The sequence below is a fragment of the Emydura macquarii genome, unplaced genomic scaffold (assembly GCF_026122565.2).
Source record: "Emydura macquarii macquarii isolate MOO-44397 ecotype Brisbane River unplaced genomic scaffold, CSIRO-AGI_Emac_v2 contig_1119, whole genome shotgun sequence".
NCBI lineage: Eukaryota > Metazoa > Chordata > Testudines > Chelidae > Emydura > Emydura macquarii.
This window is the reverse complement of record NW_027131256.1, coordinates 13108097-13133303: the sequence shown is the minus strand read 5'-3', so window position 1 is coordinate 13133303 and position 25207 is coordinate 13108097. Positions and strand designations below refer to the sequence as shown.

The window sequence follows — 25207 nt, the reverse complement described above, 5'->3', positions numbered from 1 at the left end:
GCATGGGTACAGTCTCATGGCTGGTACAGTTGGCATGTTACTCAATCACAGTAACCAACCAATATGAAAATGCTATGCCATTGAGTTCTGGACAGGCCACATACTGGTCCTTTAACCAGTTGACATCTAAATTGTCATCTTTAGGTTTCAGACTTAACTCATTTGGATGGATGAGGCCATTCACACCTCTGCATTGCTGTCTATCTGCCTGTTCTCAAAGTTAACATTTCATGAGTTTTAATTCTTGATTAATGTTTCAGTATTTATATATAATTTAATGGAAGCTAAGGCTCAGGAGCACAATTCTGCAGCAAGTGTTTGTGTCGTATTCATCAGTTCAGCCTTCAAACTCCTTGGAGATGGGGGGGAGGTCTTTCTGAACTTGTAAAACATTACACATCTGTGATGCTATAAATGTAAAAATATCTTACTAACATTTCTGTCCATTTTTCAGGTATTTTCAAATGGCCATCTGGGAAATGAAGAATATGATGTCCCTCCTCGACTTTCACCCCCTCTCACAGCTGCCTCCATCCTCCCTAGTATGAAGTAAGTGATCTTTATCTAGTGTTTTATTATAAAAGAAATGCATTAATTACATAGACAATCACACTCACTCTCCACCACTGTAAAAAAAGAATTAACTGAGTTCTGCTGGTGATGTATTTCCTGTGAACTTTAATGAGCTTTTTCAAAGGTAACGTAAATTGTGTTGGCTAAATAGGAGCAATTTTAATGCTAATTTAACATGTAGCGTACATTTTATAGTAAAATGGGATGAATTCTGGCAGGCATTGCGTATAGGTTCTTGGTAGTGGGCGTGCAGAATGGAAGGTAGCTGTTCCCATTTCAGTTCTCCTAAGCCTACGGAGAACCACTCCATTTGTTAGCGTAGGACAAGGCCTAGAGGTAAAGAGGTGTGCGTGTGTGCATGTGCACACGTCACCCCATATCCAGCAATGATGTTTGATACTTTCTGTGCTCATTCCTGCAATTACTGCTTTACTTGAGGTTGCTGCTAACCATAATATGAGCCCACAGGATTGCCACTGTTGCAGAGTACAGTATTAGTGCCTATTTAAGTGGGATCAATGGCTGCCACTTTCCTTGAACTAGCCAGAATATGACCTGGTGAATTTTATCTTTTCAAGCTGCAGGCTGCTCTTGGGCTTTGAATCATATGATTTGTTATTTGATGCCAAGATGTTGCTCTAGGCAATAAGTGAATCTTCTGATTGGGCTGTGATTCCCACAAGATTTTCTAGAGAACCAATGGATTCTATAGCACTCCAGTCCTTCCTTTTGTAAATGAGTTGTACTCTAAGGATTTTTTTCTTTGTAAATTGTATTACCCCACAATACTTGATGGCTCCCTTCACTATGTGGCTCTTCCTTCAGCAGAGTAATAGCATAGCTGTAGTTTTGCAATAAAATAATTACATCTGTCAACATACTTATATAGCACCTGTTGGTACAAGTAGAATTGTAACAGTAGAATGTGACATGGCCAAGTCTTTTGAAATCTTTGTAAACCCAATTTGCTGTAATGTTTAGGCACAACAGGAAGAGAACAGCATTTAGGGTGACTGTAGTTCCGAACATCATTGCTCTGCCACTCTTTACTTCAATATAAAGGTTGTAATAAAGCTTCAATGGACGGGAGACACTTTCATTATAACACATTTTCACAACTTTCTGGAAGAGTCACCCTTTGAGTTGAAATTGTTCATATTTTCAACCGAGCTCAAAGGTGAATTTATTTTAGGCAGGTTTTAAACACACACGTGCTCTAGCCATTTTTGTTGTGTTTTGAGTTAGGGAAGAGAGGGAAGCTTGCTTATAGCTGCATTTTTCCTTACTGAAATTGGACATCTGTATATTGAAATAAATGCAGGGACATCAGAGTGCGTGCATATATTTGAATGTTTGATTTCCAAAGACTGTGTCAATGAGAATATTGGGTAGAGTGTCTATTTCAGAATTGGAATTTTTGTTCTGAAGGAATTTGTGATATTTCAGCATTTATTTATTTCCTGAACAGAGAGTTAAAAATGACTCAATTTTGAAATGTTAGAATGTTTAGTTTTGGCTTAGTTTGACATTAATCTGTTTCTGCTGAAACTGCCATGGAGCCTCCCGGTCCCATTTTCTTCTATGGGCTGTGCTCCCTGGCTGGACTGCATCTCCCACGATGCACCACAGCCATGTGACTCCATTGTGCACAGCAGCAAGTCAGCCAGAAACGAGAATGTGGTGTATCATGATAGATGTAGTCCCACCAGGGAGCCCGATAGACAGAGGAGAATGGGAGCATGAACATCTGGACTACAGTTCCCAGGAAGCACCTGCAGATAAGAAAATTCAGGGTATAAGTACAACTACTATTACTGTGCCACATTGCATAGGTATTAAGGCAGAAAAAATATCACTGCATAACAGAAAATACTACATATGTGCCACTTTAAATTAATCCAGTTAAATGTCTTGCTGCCTGTAGATAAAGCCCTGAATAATCTACACCCAAACTAGACAAAATGTACATGAAACCAGGTTGATATTGGTGTTGCACTTTTTTTAATGAACTCAAACCGCATTTCCAACAACAAAAATTGTTTTCAAGCATATAACATGGTTAATATGCAGCCTGATGTAACTTGAAATGGCTGACAGAATATTTTTACAGATTTTTTTCCTCTAAAATTGAGTGCCTTTAGCCCTCATTAATATGTCAGACTGTTTTCTGTTTGGTCAAAGATATCCTGGCTTCCCATAACTGTTCTGATGCAATCCGACCTAGATGCCCCATCTTTCCTATTCTCAGGCCTCTGCTTAGCCATGGCTAGCAGGTAGGTAACATTATACAGAACTGGGTTTTTCCCATGATTTTCACAAAAGTAATTCCAGTGTCAAGACTGTAGACACCAAGATAATTTTTTTTCTTCTCCTTCGTTCCCGTTCCCAACTGGAAACCAGATCTTGCAAAGTCGTGGACTAGGTTTTTGGAATACACTGTACTCTTTTGAGCCTGGTCTCGTTTTACACCAAGACCCCTTTCCACTGCCAAATGTAAAGGAGAAATCAGGGCCAATGTGTGTCACTTGAAGTATCAGGCATCAAAGTAAATTTACATAGAAATTCAGGAAATATTTTGAAACTATTTTTAAGTATTAAATTCATTAAGATAAAATCACCTCTGCTATTTGTTGCAAGGTAGAGCCTATGTTTTTGAACCAATTGATTGAATTTTTAAATTATCTAGTAGTAATGAAAAATATTAGGGGGCACAAAATGAACAAATTAAGGCTCTTTTTAAAACTTGTCGGTAATTGTCTTAGAAAGAGATGAAAATAAACACTTGTGGAGACCAAAATACAATAATTCAGTAAAAGAAAAAGGTGATTAAAATAAGCTGCTCAATAATAATAGCTCTCATATGTAGCAGTTTTTATCAGTAGATCTCAAAGCACTTTACAAAGGTCATCAGTATTGTTATCTCTATTTTACATATGGGGAAACTGAGGCACAGAGAGAGGGCTGTGAATTGCTTACAGTCATCCAGCAGAGCTGGGAATAGAACCCAGGTCTCCTGAGGCCCAGTCCAGTGCTTCAGCTACTAGGTGTCACTACCTTCCTTCTTTTATTTCACGTATTTTGTATAACCCTTATCCATTTTATATTGTCTGCAGCTTTGGGAAGATATTCCCATGTCACACTTGCCCTGCCTTTGTCATATTTCAGTACAGTATCCTAAAAAAAAAATAGAGGGAAACTTTTGAAAGAACCCTGAACAACACTGTTTTGCAGTTGTGAACGATTGTCAGTATTTGTAGAAGGCTTTGTTTTTCCTTATCTGATTTCTAGATATGCCATATCAGTTGGGCTGCTGTTAAATTTGTGATTTCTATGTGTCCTGCTAATTCATCTTCATCTCAGGTCCTTGATTTTCCTGCAGAATCTCAAATGCTGTCTATTGGCCTTTAAACATCCTGCATTGACTTTATATTGCAAAAGAATATTCCCCCCATAATTAAGTAAAATGCATACCCCGCTGGTAGCACATTCATGAAGCACAGGACTTGTATTAATTTGTGTTTTCCAATCTGTGATTGAATTTCTGACCCAAAGTGCAAAAATAATTATGCTGTTAGAACTGGGCCGTTCAAAATCCATAGTATTGTATGGATCGCTAATGAACTGTGTCATTTGTATGGCTTGGTGTTTCTTGTTTCACAGAATTTAGTGTGAACATTTTTACCCTTTCCTGTGACTTGCTAAAAAAGAGAGTGCAGATTTTGAGAGTGTTCAATTTTGATTAATTGGCTAGTTTGCACTGAAGAAAGGTATGAAAGTAATTTTTCATATCATGCGTGCAACAGACATCTTTGCAGAAAAGGTGTCCTATTTCTAGCAAAATCATGCTTGCTTTACTTATTATGTGAGTAGGTTCTTTTTTGCTGGTAAATGGGCCTCTCCTCAAATAGGTTGTGTACCAAAGCAGGTTTTTTTCTGTGAGAGAAGGCCCATTTTTGAGTTTGTAATGAAATGCAAAGAACCGTGGTCTTCAAGTAGCTCTGTATGTTATGAATATATCATACATATCTAATTGCTTAGAGAGTGTTAGGGGAAAATAGCATAAAGCATTCTGTGGCTGTTCACCCACCACTACTGCTTTAATTGCTTGTATTTATTCCCATCGTTGTATATGTGAAAAATAAACTTTTAGAGTGAAATCCTGGCCCCAGTGAATTCAATAGGTATTTTGCCTTAGATTTCAGGGAGGTCAGGATTTCACCCGTAGCTCACTCTGATTATTCCTGCAGTGGCATTAGAGGTGGCCCTATTTATATAGGGGCAGTTGCCTGCAAGATGCTGAGCACTCTGGCCCTGATCCAGCAAATCACTTAAGCACATGCTTAACTTTAAGTGTTTGAGGAGTCCCACTTGCATAATTTGCTGGCTCAAGGCCAGAGTGCTCAGCACCTTGCAGGATTGAGCCCACAATGTCCAAGGTTTGTAAAGTACTTTACCAGTAAATAAGGAGACCTCTGCCCCCAGGAGCTGGTAATGTAAATAATTATGAACTGTCAGTGTGTTCGGAGTTCCTCAGGTAAAACAGAATGACTTGACAACTAGTGACAAAAAATTATTTTGATTTTGTTGCTTTCCCTGATTTGCCTTTGGCCGTCAATACTCTTCATGACTCATGTCCTACTAGAGAAAAAGAGAGTAGCATCGGGCTACTTTTCAACCAACCAGAAATTATTGAGACACCATTGATAAGGATGTGACTCAACCTTTCAAATTTCAAACACTGCCAACTGTGGGCGGGGGAACTACAGATGACTTCAGTAGGTTTTTTTGTTTAATTCCTCTCTTTACCTGTGCACACATCTTTCCAGAACTTTCAAAGCAGTAGTATTTTTTTAAATGTAAACATCAAAAATAAACTTTAGAAATAACCTTTCCAAATATAGGCATTCTTCAGTGTTTCATACCATGGATTATAATAGAGTGTAAATCTGATTTTTAACCAGTTTTGTAATTAAATCTCTGAACACAATGTGTAGAACTATACTTGAAGGAAGCCTCTCCTGAAGTGTCAAATAAATAAATTTTGGATAACTTCAAACAAGTTACTAATAGATACCCATATTATACAATCCAGCTCTGGGCACTAGAGTCTATTTGTGAAACTCAAGGTAATTTTTATCTAACAATTACAAATTCCATAGAAATATCTGCCTGCTTTTGTTTGTGTACTTACCTCATTAGACTTGCATTATGCTAATAGTAGAATAATGAAGGCTTAGTAACAGGCAGAGCCTTTCTCAAGAAGTTAAGAACAGAGGACTAGCAAGCACATAGAATTTCCAGTCTGGTATAGCCTTCTGTTCTTTCTGGAGTATTCTCGATTGATTTATAGCATGGTGATTATAATTCAGAAGTCCAATATGACTTCATAAAACAAAGAATTTTTGCAAACTATTTCTGTATTGGTCAGCATTTTTGTCTTTTAAAGCCTGGTGTTTGCAGGAGTTGAAACTTGGAGTTGTTTTATAGGTTAAAACATAAAATAGTCTTCAAAGGAACTTGGACTGCAGGGTAGCAATACCTGTTGATCCATATAGCTGAGAAAGTTCTCTTGTGCAGGCCTTTGAACTTCTTTTCTATGGATTCTGATCTTTTCTCGCCTCTCTGTTACATTTTTCCGTCCCTTTTGTGGTGGGCACAGGGCAGTGACACAAACATCTTGTCGATTTTAACTAGGAATATGAAATCAAAGATTGGAAAAAGTAATTTCAGCCTGAACTGCTATATTTACAAAAGGCCTTTTGCTCCCTCTACAGAAGGTGGTTGAAAACTGCAGTACAGACAGCTATAGAACACAGTTCCATAAATCTTCTTCTGTCTTTTGGTAGAGATCTGTCCTCAGTTACTGTGTGTTCACAAAATAAATTGGATTCCTGCGCTCAGCTTGTTTTTTTAAAGTCAAAAGTATATTAGTGATTGCAGGAAAGAATATCTGAGCGGTTTCAAAGAACCAAGGTGCTCCAGACTTTGAATATATTTAGCAAATGCAGCACATACATCACTCCAGTGCAGCATTCATTTTGCTTTCTCTTGGCTTTTACAGACTCGTGCTGCTTTTAACAGATCTATAGTGGCCACGCTTACCCTTTTAAAGTAGCATCTGGAGTTTGGTAGACATGTGGCACTATTTAGTATAAATTATGAAAAATATACTGCTTTCCATCACTTAGAAGTGCACTATGTGCCAGATGCTTTGATGCCCTTTTTTTGGTGAAAACAGGGAGACAGGCACGGCCTGTCAGGGAGATTTGAGATTTTATAGACCATGTACAGTGCATAAAAATGGTCAGGAACATATTATGTGCATTTATTCTAGGTCTCTTAAATCATTTGTGCATTATTGACTGCATGATATTTCATAACTTGGTTAAAAGAATTCAAATTATTTTAAAGCAGTTCTCTCCTTACCATTACTGTTCAATTAGTTTAAGACACAAACATTGTCTATGACCATTTCATTTAATGCTGGAAGTAAATGAGACACTTAATAAAGCTTTCCCCTTTCCCATTCAATATGTTTTGTGATTTTTCTCTTGTTAGATGTGTAATGTAATCATTATAAGCATAGGATTACGGTAAGGAATGGGGAATAAAATGTTGTTTGCTAGATGGAATGCATCTAGTCATCTCTTACCAAAGAACGAAGGACAGAACATCAGCCGTGTTTATTGGGTTGTTTTTTTAAATAGTATCACTTTCCATTTGTAGCTAGCTGAGGCATTACAGGTTGTATACAGTTTTGTTTATACTCAGTTTGTGACTGGAGAACTTTTTCCTCGTTTTGTATGTTTAAAGTCAATCCCATACTCATTACCAAGGCCAAGCAGAAGGACATGTGACTAAGTTTGTATGGGAGGAATCCTCTTTCCCAGGTTGTGCAGTGGTAGTATTTGACTGCTCTTGCAACCTCCAGCACTGCAATAGCAATTGCTTTGGTATCCCTCTTCCTTTGTCAGGGGACTTGCTGGATTTGTGTGACTACTCTCCCACTGCCAATGTTCCTGCTTATCCCCACCTATCCTAATCCCCTCCACATGAGTGTAGAAGGAGATTCCACTGAGCTGGGCTTTGCAGAGGGCCAGGAGTGTGCACTCCCCAGAAAGTACTTCTGCAGTCCTTCTCCACAGCTCAGGACCCTTTGCATGAGTAAAGGAGGGCGACAGATGATGGCAAGAGGATCCTAAAAATGCCTATATTTTTATTATTAGCTCCAGTGTAGCATGTGTTCAGTCTGATCAGAAAAAAACAGGTCTCTCTATTGCCTGAGTCCAGAATCTGAATTGTGGAAAAGTTTGGATCTGCATCCAAATTTTGTAAGTCAGGCCACACACCAGCACTGATTTCCAACCTGTAGCTCATCAGCTACAAATGCATCTTCATAGATGAAACGGTCTGCTGGAGTTGCACCACATCCTAGTAACACTGAGGCCACTTGTCTGGGAAGCAAGCTAAAATGTCTATTTTAAAAAAAATCTAAAAAACACAGACAAACACGTGACGGGGCAGTGGAGTTGCCAGAATCAGACTTCTCAAAGCTGGTGGCATACTGTGAATGCCAGCTCTCTTGTTGAGCCTTTCAGAATACTATTGCCATATCATACCCTTTATTTAGTTCCTTTGATAAATATAATCAGGTTAAGCTTCTTACATGCACGTTTTGTATTTTAAATCTATTTAATTCTTTATGGCTCTCTGCTATTCCATTTGATAACAAAGTAGCTCTCCGACTGTCAAAGGTTTGCTACCTGCTCCTCTGTACAATCTTAGTAATGGGTGATATGAGAAGGGAAAAACAATCTCATAATTTTGTTTAGTCTGACAGGAAATCTCTGTTACCATAAATATAAAGTGAAGATGCACAGTGGTGACATTTACGAGAATCGTTGTTTTGTTTGGCTTTGTACCAAGCATTGTTCTTCAACAGTTAAACTGATGCTAGACATGGGTTTTATTTTTCTTCTCTTAGGTGCCCCATTCCAGTAGCAAATTCCCTTGCTGAGAAATCGAGGGAACATGTAGAAGAAGACGATGAGTACAAGATTCCTTCATCCCATCTTGTAGCCCTGAGCTCACAACCACCTCACTGTCATAATATAAAACCTCATATTAGGTATGGTAGTTTGCAGCATTGCACTGCTTTGGAGAGGAGAATAAAATTACTCTAGAACAAACTTTTGACAGGTTTTCTAAAATCTAATTGGTTATAATCATGGTGAAGCTGCCTGCCTTCTAAAGGTCTAATCTTTTCCGCTTGGGTGTTCATGCCCTTTGATTCTCCTGGTGGATTTGAGGGAGAATAGAACCCATAAAACTCTGTGGTTCAGCCTATTTGTATTTCTGTAGTTCAGAATGTAAGTAACAAAATGCAGAACACAGCTGAATCAATACACTGTGAGGATCAAAATATAGCAGTACTTCCATTTGGTTTCACTCTCTCCTCATCTTGTGTGTACCAGAGTTATAACAACTTCTTTAAACTTTTAGAGCCCGTTTCACAGAAGACTTTCCTTTGTGCTTCACAGGAAGAAAACTTTTTCTCATTCAAACTTAATATTTCTCTTGCACTTTAAATATATCTTAAAATAATATCCTCAAACTTCCACAGCCTCTGAATTATTAATGGGTTGTGGTAAGGAGATTTGGAGTCTAGAGACATTGACGCTGAAGGCAGTATCACTCATGGTGAACCTCTTGGTCCCTGACTCATAAAGCAAATCTGAGTGTGTGGAATGAACAGAATATTCAGGAGGAAAGGCTGAAATATAAGAAGGGACCAATTTGCAGTAGTTTTATAGGTCAAAAATTCTATTTTAAAATCAATTATTGATCTAAGTTCTGTCTCTTTTGTACAGCCTAAAATTCATTGAAACATTAGCACTTTTTTCCTTTCAGAATGTGATGTCAGACAGTCAAAAGCAATAAAACTCAACCTTATCCTCATTCCAGATTTAGCCACTTAAGGTCTTATTTTACACATGTTTAATCAAAGAGATTTAGCCTGGCATGGCGAAAAGATCACGTTCTGACTACTACCTGAATCCGAATTCTAAATTCCTGGAAATATAGGCTGTTGTTGCTGACATGACCTTCTGTGCATAGATGCTCCACTGGTCTTTGAGTGTTTTCTTGTCATGTACCCTTAAACTCCCATTTATTCTTCTGGGGAAAGATGTTTTGATATTTTTAATAGAAATTCAGTATTACTGAATAGAATTCACTTTGTGGGACAGGCAGGATTTTAAAACTTTACATTTTTGGGCCTATTTATCGGGGTTTTGTTTGTCCCTCTTGGGAACCTCTCCATAAAGTCAGCCATGTAGTAGAGAGCTGAGTTCCTATATGAATGAAGGAAGAATGGATGATTCATGAACACGCAGGAAAGAGGGAGAGTGCTGCGTCAGAGCATGCTCTATTGGTTCTCCAGCTGCTTAGGAGCCCTATACTAGGGGAAATCCCCAAATAGAGAATTATAGGAAGTTTCCACTCCCTTGGTACCTCCTATGGGGCACAGAAGGAGTGGAGTAGGGATGAAAATCTTGTTCAATATGTCGCAGATCATCACAAAGCTGATTTTTCCAACCATTCTATCTGGTCTTTACCATTTGTTTTTAGCCTTGTTGATCCATGAGAAATATTACCTTCAGGTGGTCATGGGTCCCTTGGACCAACAGTGCTAGCCTAGCACTAATCCAGGACTTCCCATGCGGAAAACATCCTTAATTTATAGTTAAAGTTTCTGCAATGATTTAACCCTTGTACAAATTGTACACATAAGAAGAAAGTGAGGCCTAACATAAAAACTGGTGATGCTTTATGGAAACGATTTGTTGAATGAATTTATATAAATATTCCAAATATTACATGAACTTTCTGCTTTTTAGTTCATGTCAGTGTTGACATGTAAACATTCAGAATTATACATTTCACAAACAACCTTGTTTCTGACCAACAGCATGTACTTAGGAACTAGAGCGAGACAATTTTTTTCATTCAAAAAGTTTTTTCGACAAAGAAAAGGTCATTTTGTAGGAATGAAAAATTTTGTGGAAAAATCTCTTCCTTTAATTTTTTTGTTATTGTTGAAAACACAAAAATTGAAATCTTTTTAGTTTTCAGTGTCTGAAAAATTCATTTTTTTCACAAAAACTAGAAAAAAGCTGAGGAAAATTTTTTAAAGTGAATTTTTTTGTTTTCATTTAAAAAAAATTGCAATCCCCGCTCACCTCCTGTTTTTCAGACAGCTCTAGTAGAAGCTTTTTCAATGCATTTATCATTAATACGTGGATTTATTCAGCTGTGTAATGTGTATAACTAGTACATGTTTTACTTATGGCATGCATATGCTGAAAGAGTTTGTAACTTTGTGGAACCATACCGAATTCCCATTGTCACCTTCAAAACAGATCACAAAAGCTTGGTCAGCATATGCCTTTTGGCCTCTCAATTTTTAAGTTAAATTGGAGATTTTACACTTTGTGTGGATGCCATTTCTGCCCTTTTAACTAGAGTGCCCAATTTTTTGGCTTTGACAGGGATTTCATAAGGGCCAAGACAATCCTGGGGTGACTCCATTAAAATCCTGGATTTAGCCCAAATACTTTAAAGGAGATAAAGGGAATGCAGCCGTTATTGTGGATGTCATGTGGTTCAGAGACTTTTGCATTTCAGCATCGCATCCTGAGCTGCTTGTACTAGTACTATTATATACCAAATGGGTTGCATTGTAGTTTTCTGGCTAGATTGTTAGTCAATTGATTTGTTTTATAGCTGACTTTATCTTATTGCCAAATTTGTCCACATTGTGGAAAGGAAAGGAGAGAAAAGAGTGTCTCAATATAACAGTTTAATTAGGCCCCTACTAATAAAACACAATTCTATCATTCTGTTTACTATCTTTCTCCAAAAAGTGTTTCCTTAAGGGGTTGGGGGAGGGAGGGAGTAGCTGGGATGGAGGATTTGGGCTATTTAGTCCTTGCTCACCTTTGTATTTCTAGTGCAAAGGATATGCTGTTATGACTTGGTTACACTGAAGACTTCCTCACTAGTAGGGAGTTGCACTAGGCACTTTGTTGCAAGTGGCTAATCAACTTATGGAATATGAAGAGTAGACTTATAACTTAGAGACGGAAATGTCTTTTTTATCTAATCCATCTGATGAGGAGTCAAGCGTGATTATTCCCTACAGTATATTTTCAAGTGACTTATTCTAGCTTCAGAGGACTCAAGAAATATTTCTTCCTCCACTTCCATTGGGAGACTGTTCCATAATATAATAGGTCTTACCAATAGGAAGGTTTTCCTTCAGATAGTCTGCAAAATAATTATTCTTTATTTTCATTTCTTTATTCCTATTTATACGTCCTTGGACCACACAAAAGTCCACTTCCTCTTTCCTGTTTATATACTTGAACTAATTGCATGCACTTATTCTTCCATCCGTTCCTTATGGCTGGCGGGGATAGATTTATTTACATTCATGCTAATGATGAAACTCTAGATCTCTTCAGCTTGAAAGCGATGTTGGTTTGTGATAATGCAGTATGTAATATGATGTAACTGAAATGTGATCTGATGTGACTTATAGCCTTTATCTAGCTGAAGAAACTTATTTTGATCCTTCGTAGCTGAAGAGACTTCACAATTCCTGTCATGGGGTTGAGGTGCCTCCGTTCCCCAATTGGTTTTTAACACTCGTTCAATTAACTACACTTAGTTCATTATGGGGTGATTTTGGTTTCCTGTTAGTGTCCTGAGCCTTTCATCATATATTATCCACTAAGGATGATTAGTATTTTTATGGCAGGATTTTCAGTAGCTTTCTACATTATTGCCTAAATCACCAGGATTGCAGTTTCTGGGAGGTTTTAGCATCAAATTTGACACTTTGGCTTGTTTTTGCAGAACAATTTGTTTCCCTTTGGAGGAAAAGATAAAATTGTAGGAGAGACTATAAAAGACAAAATAGTGCACCACTTTTATTGACAATAGAGGACCTAATGGAAACCCACTAAATTGTTTTGAGCAGAGTTAATTAATTCTTTTATTTTAAGAGTTTGACGGGAATATTACCGACATACACTATTCCCATGGATTTGTTCTTCTTTAAAGGGTTTTTTCCAGCGTACTTACTGCTTGATTTCAGTGATCTTCAAACTCTAAATTTCCCTTATTTGTATTTCTTTATGAGCCAATATGAGTAGATTGTAACAGTTGGAGAGAGAGAATAAGGATGAGTTTACATTTGTAACTTAACTGTATGAAGAAGCAGCATGTTCTAGTAGACTCAGCTTTGGGTTGAGAGCCAGGAACTCCTAAAGTCTAATCCTAGCTCTTCCATTATCTTGCAGTGGATGCTTTTGTAAATTACTTAATTTTTGTGCCTCAATTTCCCCATCAACCAAATAGTGTAATTTCTCAAAAGGTGGTTGAGAGGATTAATCAATTTCTGTGTTTAATACTTTGAAAGTGAAAAGCAACTATATAAGTGATTAGAGTTGTTATAACTTACATTCCTCAATTGGTTTTGATGTGACCCATGTTATGCTGTAGCATTCATTTTGTGATTTAGGGAATGAACATTTGGGTGGTTGGTTCATTTCTTCCTTTTGATCTCTGCTTTGAGGGTGTGCGAGAATGGTCAATGTGCTGGTACAATGAATGGAACACATAATGCCGCTCCAGAGATGAAGAAATCCAAAAATCCAGAATTAGGTATGTTTTTCACTTTTGTTTGTTTTAGCTCTAGAGGAAGACAACTAGTTTGAGACATTCAGAAATGCAGTAAGAAAGCATTCACTTCTTGTTGCTGTTTTTGTTATGTAGGAGATGCCTTTGATGCACCCACTGTTCCAGTACCTTTACCGCCTGCACGGCCTCCGACGCGAGACCACCCAAAACATAGTGCTTTGCTCAACAGGACACCCTCTGATTATGATCTTCTGGTGCCCCCTTTAGGTTGCAGACCTTTTGATGTTAAATATTTAATGGTTAACATAGTTAAAATTAACCAAATACCAAGCTTATTGCAAAATAACTTCACAGATTTATTATTTGAAGAAAACAAGTGAGTGTAATCATGCTACGATCTGCAGTCAGTGCCTGTCTCAGTCTAGGCTATTACAGCTCTTTTACCTTTACACATTAACATCCAAATCCCTTCTTAGTCAGTCAGCTGGTGAAGACTGATCGTGTCATAGAAAGTGCTACGCCCATTCCTTGCAAGATGGAAAAGTTTACCATGGTTGTGTCAGATTTTAGTGTCCATGGTACCTATAAATCCTCATGCCAGAAACAGATGAGAAGGCAGATTGAATTTATTTTGTGGCTGTAAACAGAAGAGAAACCTTTTACTTTAAAAATCAGATTTTAGTCACTTAACATTGAAATTAATCAAATTTCAAGTTCTCTATTGGGGGGGAGCTGACTTTTTATGTGTTAACTTTAGTTTTCATTTTATCATATAAAAGGGAGTGACTAATAGCACCATTAGAGATAAATCTGGAGGTTTTTTTTCCTTTATATCAAGAAATTAACATCTAAAGCAGAGTATTATCGGTGCCTAGAATCCTCAAACTTTACCTTTCCCAATCCTGGTCACCCAGTTCCCGCTCCTAGAGCCCCATAACTTTTCCAATTCAGCAGATACTAACCAAGCCACCCTCTCAGGGGTCTTACGCTTGTCCTCTGCCACCTTCCATATCTTACCCGAGCAAACTCAGTTGTGAAGTGCTGGCTCTACTATGCTTACATTCCATATCTTTTTTTCTGGGTGCTTTCACTCTTTGATTTCAGTATGCTTAACCCACTATGCATTATAGGGTGTCCTAGCTCAGACTCCAAAACACATGGTGCAGTAACATACTGAATTGAAAGAGCAGAGTGCAACACAAGAGGGAGAGGCGGGAATCACACTGGCAGCCCTGAACTACACCTGCATGCTCCTCTCTCATAATGTAGAGAGTGAGGACCCCTATGAATCCCAGGACTGTGCTTCTTGGCCTCTTCACCCAGATCTGCAGATCTCTGTGTGAGGTAACACACAGTATACATCAAATCCAGCACGGTCAGCACATTTTTTTTTTTTTTAAATTTCCCTGAGCTACTGGTACGTATAGTGATCATCCTACAATAATTTTCAGCATGCTCTTTTATTTCACTTGGGTACAACATCTGCAGATTGGCCATCAACACACTGATTATTTTACAACCTAGAGTAAACTTAAAAAAAAAAAAAAAAAAAAAAAAAGAAAACTGAGTGTGCTAAAAACTCATTTGCAGCATGTTTTGAAAGTATCAGGTTGTGCATAATAGGAGTCAGTCGTACAATTTCATTATTGGAGTCAATGAACTGCTAGATAAACTGTAGGAGCAAGAACCTCTGTTAGCAGCCGTGGAAAATCAATTTTAAGCTTCACTTTTTTTGTACTATTCTTAATGAAGTTTTGGTCATGTAATGAATCTTTTCTAAATGCAGGTGAAGATGCCTTTGACAATTCTCCACCCTCACTTCCTCCACCGCCACCTCCTGCTCGTCACAGCCTCATTGAGCATACCAAATCTCTGGGCTCCGGAAGCCGACCTCCTTCAGGACATGAACAGTTCCTTCCTCCTTCGGGTAAGAGTCGCAAAACAAACAAAGTTTTCATTTATTTTCATTTATAGCAGAAGCTTATTGGAGCTGATAAAGTTGTCATTGCCTGTTAGAAAGATCTTTGCCCATAGCTAACTCTAAAAACTGGAGAAATTAGTTTTTAAAACTGTAGAGATGAAAGAACTCGGAGAATATAAAATGGTCTCAACTTTTAAAACATTTTCTTAATAGGAACCAGTTATTTTGAAGTGCCAAGTTTTCCATTGGGCTCTGTGTTGCCAGTGTGCATCATTTGTCTTTTCACTACACAGTATTAGTTTCTATAGGACAACATGATACACAGTTCAGTCTTATTTTTAACTGGAGACAACACCAGAAAATAAGGGCAAAGAACAACAACATATATTTGATGAAATGGTTGCTGTAAAATCTTACTTCTAAACTATTTTCAATTGTAAACCAAACCCTCCTGATTGCAACGAACTGCAGTTCATCCCATTGCAGTTAATGAAATTCATTTCCCTAAATCATTGTCTGTCTCTTTCAATCCAGTTTTCAGCCTGTATGTGGCACAGAAACTGTCCTAGTGTCATGATTGGTTTCCTCCTGTTAATGTACAGTCTTCAGGACTCCAGGCTGATTAAGTTGGTTCTGTTTGCTGCCTCGGATACAGATTACCCACAAAATTTTATGAACTTCCTTGTAGGCTGGGGTACATACGATAGCTGTCAAAGGGTTCCTTTCTTTCTTCTTTGGGAGATTCAGACAATGTTTTTGGCCAATTAGCTACCTACCCTAAGGATTCGGTTTTGTGGTGATCTGCAAGGCTCCCTATTGTCACCTCTCTGCTTTCTGCATGTATGTGAAGCTCCTGAGGGATACAGTAAGGAATTTTGAACTATGGTATCATCAATATGCAGTTGACAGGCAGTTCTGTCTTGTTTTCATCACACCCAGCTGGTGTGTAGGCTTTGTTTTCCCAGCGAATAGATGACATTGGTTGTTAGATAAGAGCAAACTGGCTGATGCTCCCGTCAAATTAGCGGTGATGCTAGTGGGTGGCTGAAATGATCCTGAAAGATGGTTTGCTTCCTTGGCAGAGAGGTTTTTTGGTTGTCCCACGCTTGTCTAATAGGTTAATAAATTAAGGGATACCCTTGGACCCCATCTACTCCATCCTTCCAAGGTGTGTAAGTAGTTAAAATTGATTTTACTTTCATCACAACCCCACATCTGATTTAGCTCTGATTCAGAATACTGTGCTTTTACTGGTCATTTTAAAAATACAAAAACAATGAAAAACCTGTTTAGAAAAAAAACAGACATGTTGTGTCCACATTAATAATACATATTGATCTGCCTCAATTGCAAGTCTGTATAAATGCATAATTTTTTACCATAAATAAACAATCTTATGTACTTTTCCTATTAAATTACATTACAGACACAACAATATTCTCCAGGAACAGCAATTATAGAAATACTTTACTAAAAAATTCTACCATAATTTGATATTTTTTTTGAAATTGGATGCTATTTCCCACTTAAGTGCATCACTTAAAAGAAAACAGTTAAATTCCAAAATCAGGATGATAAACTATAATACACAATAAGAATCCATGGATCAGAGCTGAGGTGGTTGAGTTGGTTTAAATATGGATTATTTTATTCTTAAAAATAATTTGTTTATTATGTGGGCAGTATAAGGTTTATGATGTCCTTAACTATTCGTTCCTTACATTTAAGTGCTTACATCATTAGTTTTCAAACTGGGGTGTGCGCCTCCTGTGAGAGTAAGATGAAGTTATCAGTGGGGCCAAAGCACCTGCTGCTGGCAGCTCCCAGGGGAATAGCAGAGCTTCATGTGAACTCACTTCCCTTTCTCCACTCTCTCTCTCTCTCACGTGCACATGCGTGTGTGCCTGTGGCTGTGCTGGGAGTCAGTATAGTGGCGGCAGCACCACGTGCACACCGGGAGAGGACAGAGCCATTCCACACATGCACAAGTCATTGTTCCTGGCAGCTGGATTTCGAATGGGGCACATGAACTTTCTCCCCACACGTGCTGGTCATATGGAGATTCTGTGGGCCCCCCCCTTGGTGGGCTCTGAACTTGGCACTATCTAGATCCCCCCCTTTCTCTTGTGCCAAGGGGGGGCATGCATAGGACATGAATCTCTGAAGGCAGATGCAGTGAAAAAAGTTGGGGGAACCGCTGGCTTAGGTTTTGTAATTGTTGTCATACGTGAAGGACATTGTCACTTAGCAACCTAAACTGAGTTTTGAAAGTTTTTGTTTGTTTTGGAATGATCTTCTGTAGTGTTGTTTGTCTCCCTGGGAGGGTAGTTTGTTAGCCAATGTTTTCACACATAGGTAGCAAAATTAGATGCCTAAATCCAGGCACTTAAATTGGCCTGGTTTTTCAAAAGCATTGAGCTCACAGCAGCTCACATTGTACCCAGTGTTGGCTTAGGTGCCTAAATATTGAAATAGGGGCCTAAGAGAGTACATTTTTGAAAATCGTGGTATTGATGATTATTGTGCAATGGCAGGGTGGTGTTTATTTGTATTGCACCTGTGCCTAGGAGCCCCAGTCTTGTGCTAGGTGCTATACAAACACAGACCAAAAAGATAGTCCATGCCCTAAAGAGATTACAATCTGTCACTTTAAGGGTCAATCCAAAAGTCATGTATGTATTTGGATATTTAAATGTTTCTCTATAAAATACCATATTGTAAGATCTCTGGCTCTAGACGTGTAGACATCCTTTAACAAAAAGCCATTTACAGTGTCTACCAAACCATCAGGTAGAAAATAGTATTTTCAATACCTCTAACTTCTCTGCATATTGTGAATGCTCCCCATAGATTTTTGTTACAGCATTTAAACAAATAAAAAAAGTGTGGGTTTTTTTGGCTGGGCAAAAAGATCTGAAACGTTTAGAAATCAAGTTTACACTTTTCAGTTCAGATCACACTATTGCAAGGAGTTGTATCTATTATGTAATGAAATATGACAGATTTAACCCACCATAACACATCACAAAAAATAACAAAGCATAAAAATGCAGGAAGTATTTTTGTTTCATAACTAATCTTGTGAAATAGCAAGTTCACTTAGAAAAGAAAAAGCTCACCTAAAAGCTTCAAATAAGTGTGTTACAGTATGAATACCTGAAAGTAATTAGGTTGACCCCATATAACATGTTTTCTGCTATCCGTCAAGATCTGAATGTTGAATAAGTGCTAGTACTCTGTACAATTCATGACAGAATTCAATTCACCATCCATCTTGTCAAATAAGCCACTGCATATAAACAGTGGATGACTTTGCAACTTACGAGATTCAAAGGTTCATGCGTGAATTGCAGGGACAGAAATTACTCTAGAAAATCTGGGTACTGAAGACAAATGTTATCTACAAATCACAAGGTTATGTGGATAATTATTTGGAAATAAGTATAATATAACTTATAAATAATGTTCACATAAAATCTGGAAAATACATTTTTGGTCACTTATCTAATAGGTACATATGGAAAATGTTATGATCTGTACTGTCACTGTTCATTAATCTTATAAGTGTTTCTGACTACACGGAGACACATGCTTGTGTGGATTGCTATTTCATTCTGGGTTGTTTTTTCAATTTGAATATTTCTTTAGACATTGATTTCCAAAGCCATGTTATGATTGGTGACAGTACAAGCCTTCAGGGATTTCACAGCCATGCACCAGATCTAGTGAGTGTACAGCCAGACCTGATCCTTACAAAAAAATATACCTATCCCTACACCTATTGTGGTTAATGGATTGAAGTCTTAGTTGAGGAAAGCAACCTGTTCAGGACAGCTCTTAAGCACTGCTTAAAGTTTCAATAGAGGCCTAAAAAGGAGACGAGAGAATGTTCTAACATCATCTGCTTTGACTTTTTAATCTGTCTTCAGTAATTGGCATAGATGGATACAAAGCCTGCTTACCCATATCACCAGTTTCTTTTAGTATGTGTTGGGGAGGGAGACTCTATTAAATTAACCATCTCCCCTGCTTATCCATAGGCATAGTTACATCACCACTGCACGAATGCAAGTGTGTGTGGCAAAGAGAACACTCCTGTTTGCTTTCACAACACATTCTCTCCAGAAGGTTCTTGTTCATCCAGCTCAAATCTGGCTCTGTGTGCATGAACCTTGTGAACATTTTTAACTTTAAGTATCCTCTCATTTTTATAGATCTCTTTTTTGATCCAGTTACTAGTGTAATTCCTTCGCCTCCTGCTCGAAGATTAACAGGGGAAAATGTCAAAACGAATAGAACATCCCAGGACTACGATCAGCTTCCATCCTCTTCAGGTAAGGTGAAAAACTGTGCTTAGACAAATTACCAGCCTAAGAAAGCAAGTAATCTTAGCTCAGACAAACTGGCAGACAACCAGCCAGTGCGCATGAGGGAAGGCTGCTGTTATTCACAGAAAGAACGGCAATTCTTTTCCTAGGAAAAACAAATAGGTAACCATCAGAGGAACAATAGAGATGGGTCTTCTGAAAGGATATAAAATCTCAGAGTGGCTGGTCTATTCTATGATCTGTAGGGTTGGATAGACTAAAGGGAAAATTCTTTTCCCCTTTAAAGGTCAGTCCTTTTAATCCTAATCATTGAAATTGAATGCTTATGTGAATTCTGGTATCTTTTTTAAGATAAGGATTTTTCCCTGTTCTTTTGGAGATCACAAGAGGTCAGATGTCATGCAGGGGCCTCTTGTTCCAATTTTATTCTCCTTATATTGCTCTTTGGAAAAAAAATAACTTAAACTTGTATATTCTCTCATATATGTATCAATGTGCCTTCCGTGGCTCTCTGGGCACTATAAAACTTTTTTTCAAATTCACAGGACGCCCCAAAAGCAACTAAAATACCATATCCAGTTCTTAACACACACACACACCCCCGATCAACATAATGTAATGAATTAAAAAACTGACTATAATATATAACATCTCTGATCCAGAAGGAACCTCAAATGCTTTACGACCCCAAACTTGCAATTGGATTCACGTGGCTGGATCCTTGCACCCACACAGATCCAATGACAGATTGAGAGTCTATAGCCTTTATGTAGTGTAGGAATCACTCAGTCCACCAATGAATATACTCACCTTTGCAGTACAACACAGCAACTCTTTAAAGGGACACTATCAACTAGAAACCTAGTCACTTAAAAAGAAATACCTTAAAAGTAGTTTCAGTATTATCCCAGTCCCTGAGTCCTTCACCTATTTACAGTCAGTTTTCCTGTTCTTTTACAAATATATTTTCTCTCCTGTTGCTGCATGAAAGCCCACACAATCAGGGGAAACTGGCCAACAGGGGGCCTGAGTTAAGCACGTGAGTAGTTGCACTGAGTTGTGTGCATGTGGCTGTTAAAATTGGGCCATGTTCAGGGCAAATAATGTAGCTGTATGTATGCAAACTATTCTCCAATGCACAGCAGAAACGCATTGAAAAACATGATTTTTTTTCTCTAATCTGTCATTTTTAGTAATTGTAGGTGTTACTTGCCACAAAAGTAGGCGCTAGATTTCCCAGTTAAAGTGATTTTTTTTTGTTTTGTTTTAACTATAAAGTTGACATTGTTCCTATGACAGTGTGCTTACACCAGAATGCTACTAGTTAGATATCGTTGAAAATGGGTTTTATAACGCATGTGTGTGTTTATAAAATCTTCAGGGCAATGACCTTGTCTTTCTACCTTGCAGAATGGACCCTGATCCTGACTGGGGCTTCTGGATGTTATTGTAATATGCATATATGACTGTAATGTAATAAACTGATTACCTTCAAGGTATTAGAGATTCAAAGTGGGTGAGGTAATACCTTTTATTGGACCAACTTCTAATGGTAAGACAAGCTTTTGAGCTTACACAGAGCTCTTCTGAAAAAGATATTCTCACCCACCTTTTCTCTATATATCCTGGAACCGACACTGCTGCAACATTGCATATCTTAAAGACATGGCATTTTCCCTCTGTGCCAATATCAAAACACAGTGGTTGCTTCACCCATTCAGAATAGAAGATGGTGAATTTTACATTAGTTCGAAGGTTTTTCTTTAAAGCTCACTTAGAAACAGCTTGCTTGCATTTCACACACTAATTTACATTTCTGCAGTCTTTTAATAGAGAAGCTTTTATTTTTTTTTCTCCATGGAATTGGTGTATTTTAAAGTCCTCCAAAAAGAAAGCTGATGTAGAGTTTTAATTCTGAAAAATGGCTGCGTTTTCTTGGTATTACGTAGTGCATACTTCATTACCTAGATATTTTGCATAACTATCTTCTAAAATATCCATATGGTTTAATCTTTGCTATAAATATACTAATCCAGCATGATGTGTACAAAAGTTTTCAATTTAATTTGAATTAAATAACTGTTTGTTAAATTATGCTATGCTATAATTAGACAGTTGTATTTGTAGTGGTTGTAATTCCATCCTATGGAATTAATGAGTTTCAATATGAACAGATTCAACCTACTCCTGGATTCAAAAAGACAACTTGGTGTGGAGCATATAACTTAGTGTCTGAGTTATTCCTTAATAACTCTCTAATCATCTCTAATAGCAAGTTTTTCTGCATTCCAAACCGGTTTTAGGTTGGCTGTTGGACCCAGTGTTAGAAAGGAAGTGAATGTAGTCCCCTGCTTAGAGTAACTTCTATTCCTAGCGCTGCCACTGACTTACTGTACAACCTTGCGCAAGTCACTTGACCCCTCTGTGCCTCAGACTGCCTCACTGTGATGTTCAGCTTACATTTGCCCTTACAAGTCAGCAATTATTTCTATTATTATTATTATTATTGATTGTGAGAGCTATCAGGTATATTTTGAATGACAGCTCTTTAGTATTCTTTAATATCAAGAAAGTAGATTGTGTATGGTAAAATATAATATGTCGTTTGTCTCTGGCACGTATCATCTTGGTATGTAAGTACCAAGCACAGCAATTTATTTAGCACTGAAAATTTCAAAAATGGCTCTCAACTTTTCACTTTTTAATAGTTCCAGAGGATTTATATATAATATAAAAATTGTGGTGGTATAATTTGTAAGGGAGTTCACATAAAAATAATTAATATGAGGAGTGTGGAGAAATCACTGAATATAGAAGTTAAGCAGTCCAGATACTCTCACTCACCCTCACTCTCTCTCTCTTCCCATCACCTTTTCTTCTCTTGCTCAGCTGCGATCTCCACTGCCTTGGACCTTTTTGCACACCTGTGCAAAGTGGATGTAACATGCTACAACTGGTGTGAGTGAATGGAGCAGGCTGATTTCTGCACTCACTTTGCTCATGAATAAATGACTACACAAGGTGCAAAGTAGAGGAGATACAATAGACTTATACACAAGGTATCTCCTTGATATTGCACTTAAATACTCTGTGCAAAATGGGTTCAAAGTTGTGTGCCTTTTGGAACCCTGCCTACAAACTGGCATTTTTAATTAATTGTTATGACATTTTCCACATTGCTCTTGGGTGGGGCAATAGATAGAAATGTCAAATCATGCTTGCCATCTTTAAGTTATTTATAAAGGAAAAATTCATCTGGCTCGAGGTACATTTGTGCTATTGTTATATACTTAAGAATTGATTTTAATATAGTTCAGACACATCTCGTCTGCAAGCATTTGCTTTAACACTGTGATGCCTTGTAGCACTCCAGGCTTGAGGGCTTTGAGGAGGAAGATTTACACATTCTTAGCATTCTTCAGTGAGAAACCCAGTTCTTCACTCCAGGTCCCTCAGCTCCTCAAAAGGAGAGATCCCTTTGTCTCTCTCATATCTCCTTAAAGGTGATTTTCCTATACCCCAGATAGACTTGTCTGCCTTCCTCCACTCCACAGAGACCCTCACGTGAGAAGCCTGCTTCCTCTCACCCACCAGCTGGCTTGCTTGCATAGTACCACTTATCCCTGCTGCTTCCTAGACTGTCATCTGAAGAAGATGGGGGATGTTCAAAAAAAACAAGAAGGGAACAGGGGAGTGGTTCACTGAAGGAGGAGATGAAGCTTCTGGCATCATTACCCCCAAGAATCCTGACTTATCCCTGCCTCTCATCAGTCTGAGGCCCCTTCCTCCCTGCCGCAGACTTTCTCCTCCTCGCCTTCTGCTAGTGAACCATAGTCGTTTATTAAATCAGCCAGTCCCAGGAATTATCTGCTTTGGGATTAGCTAGTTTCCTAAGGGTTAAAGGCAGCACAGAGGCAGAAGTGTCAGTGATTGAGACTTTCTGCTCAGAGGCTGAAATAATTAATTGAATTATATGAATATACAATTAAAAAAATCTCTAGTTGAATTTTCAGTTAAGACTCCCAGGTGGCTGACACATCAGAGTGGATGGAGGGAAAGAAAGCCCTGTTTAAATGCCTGTCTCTGTGTCCAGATGGAAGTGCAGTTTAAGATTAGTATTTTTAAGCTCAGAATCTAACTTGATACCTACCTTCAGCTAAAATTTTATATGGGTGTGAAGATATTGAAAGAGGTGTCAGCATTTTTTTTAAAAAGGTAATTGATTTACACAGAGTGAGGGCTGGAGATTTAAAAGAATCTGTGCTATAGAGACATCGGTGAAGTGAGAAGAAAATGCATGTGTTGCAAATCTTCCCAAAGAATTAATAGTCTCCCTCAATGACATGTTTGCTTAAGCAGGTTGCCTAGGTAGTATTAAGTTTTTAGCCGAAAAAAACTCCAGTTTGGAGTTCAGATTGGAGCTTCCAGAACTAGTTGTATTTTCTCTCTCTCTCTTCCCTCCCGCCTCCCCCCCCACTCTAAAATCCCACCAAAACTGTATCCAAATTAGGTGTATTATTCTTTACATACTTTTCTTCCACAATCATTTTTCTGAAATTACTCTGATATTTGTGTCGTTTAGCCCCAGATTTGAATATGGTAAATTATTTTTTCTTGGAATTTTCTAGCATTGTGCATACTTTGATTTTAATTATGGACAGTATTCTTCAATAATACTGTAAACTGAGTTTTTTTAAAAATAAGTCTGAATTCCCAATTTTACTTATTTCTCTCTTTCTGGTAACTAAACTTTCTGAAATATTGCTAATCACGTAATCCTACAAGTATTTCACACACTTTTCCCTTGTAGGCTCAAACCTGCCGTGTGTTGTCTTTATTATTAGCCTTTATATAGCACTTTTCATCTTCAGTGTCCTTTATAAAGACAAAATAATCCTGAGTATCTGCTATTTTTTATCACCATGTTGTGCAGAAAATAAGCAATGTTTCCAGCACAAGATTAAACCCAATCTTTTCATGTGAAATCTGAATAAAATTACTCCCATCCATTTGTTACATTAACTCCACAATCTTTCCAGAAAAAAATGTTTCCTGGATCTTGTCTGAATTAAGAATAGAACTGTACTGATGCCAGCAAGCTTATCTGAATGCAAAAAAACTGAATCAGGAAATGTCTTGAGTAGATCTACATAAATGTGAAATAGTTTGACTAGGTTGATCCATTGGAGATGTTTAACATGCTCTGTGGGATTACAATCAGATATTATCACTTCACAAAACTGAGTAGCACTGTGGCTTTGATGGTGAGAATAGAATGCTCCTTTGCGTCTCTGAATAACCAGATATAACTGGAAGATTTCAAATGACAAAATGCTATTGCCACCAGTATAAATAAACTGGAAAATGTTATCGCCATAAGTTTTCTCTAATTACATATAATTGGATCACTATTTATTGTCAGTAGAACTTTTCAGAATTCTTCTCAAAGGATTAAAAGCCTGTAAAATATTTTGCATTCAAAGCATTTCTGCTGTATGCTGTCTTGTATTTAAGCTTCTTAGTGTAGCCTCAGTAAGGATAAAGAGGGTTGGGCAAAGTACCAGGTTTACTTGAGTCCTAACCCCTTGACTCTGAAAAGATTAGAAGCTCTGGCTATTAGCTCTTTGCATCAACATATCATGATTCTTAGCACCAGTGTTAACTGTGAAGGCTAACACCT

General features: G+C 37.9%; 1 protein-coding gene across 6 annotated transcripts in view; it reads left to right on the top strand.

The window, feature by feature from the left end:
* CBLB (Cbl proto-oncogene B) overlaps nt 1–25207 on the top strand; it is a 177900-nt gene that overhangs the window by 151006 nt on the left and 1687 nt on the right. For 4 of the 6 annotated variants that reach the window (XM_067546191.1, XM_067546189.1, XM_067546190.1 and 1 more), the window contains 6 exons: nt 455–549; nt 8558–8701; nt 13214–13302; nt 13414–13545; nt 15065–15205; nt 19414–19533. In XM_067546191.1, coding sequence (XP_067402292.1) covers nt 455–549; nt 8558–8701; nt 13214–13302; nt 13414–13545; nt 15065–15205; nt 19414–19533 — 721 coding nt within the window. Of the gene's footprint in view, nt 1–454; nt 550–8557; nt 8702–13213; nt 13303–13413; nt 13546–15064; nt 15206–19413; nt 19534–20937; nt 21195–22416; nt 22587–25207 lie in introns of those variants that run through there. The other 2 variants (XR_010919355.1, XM_067546193.1) reach the window with 2 other exon arrangements.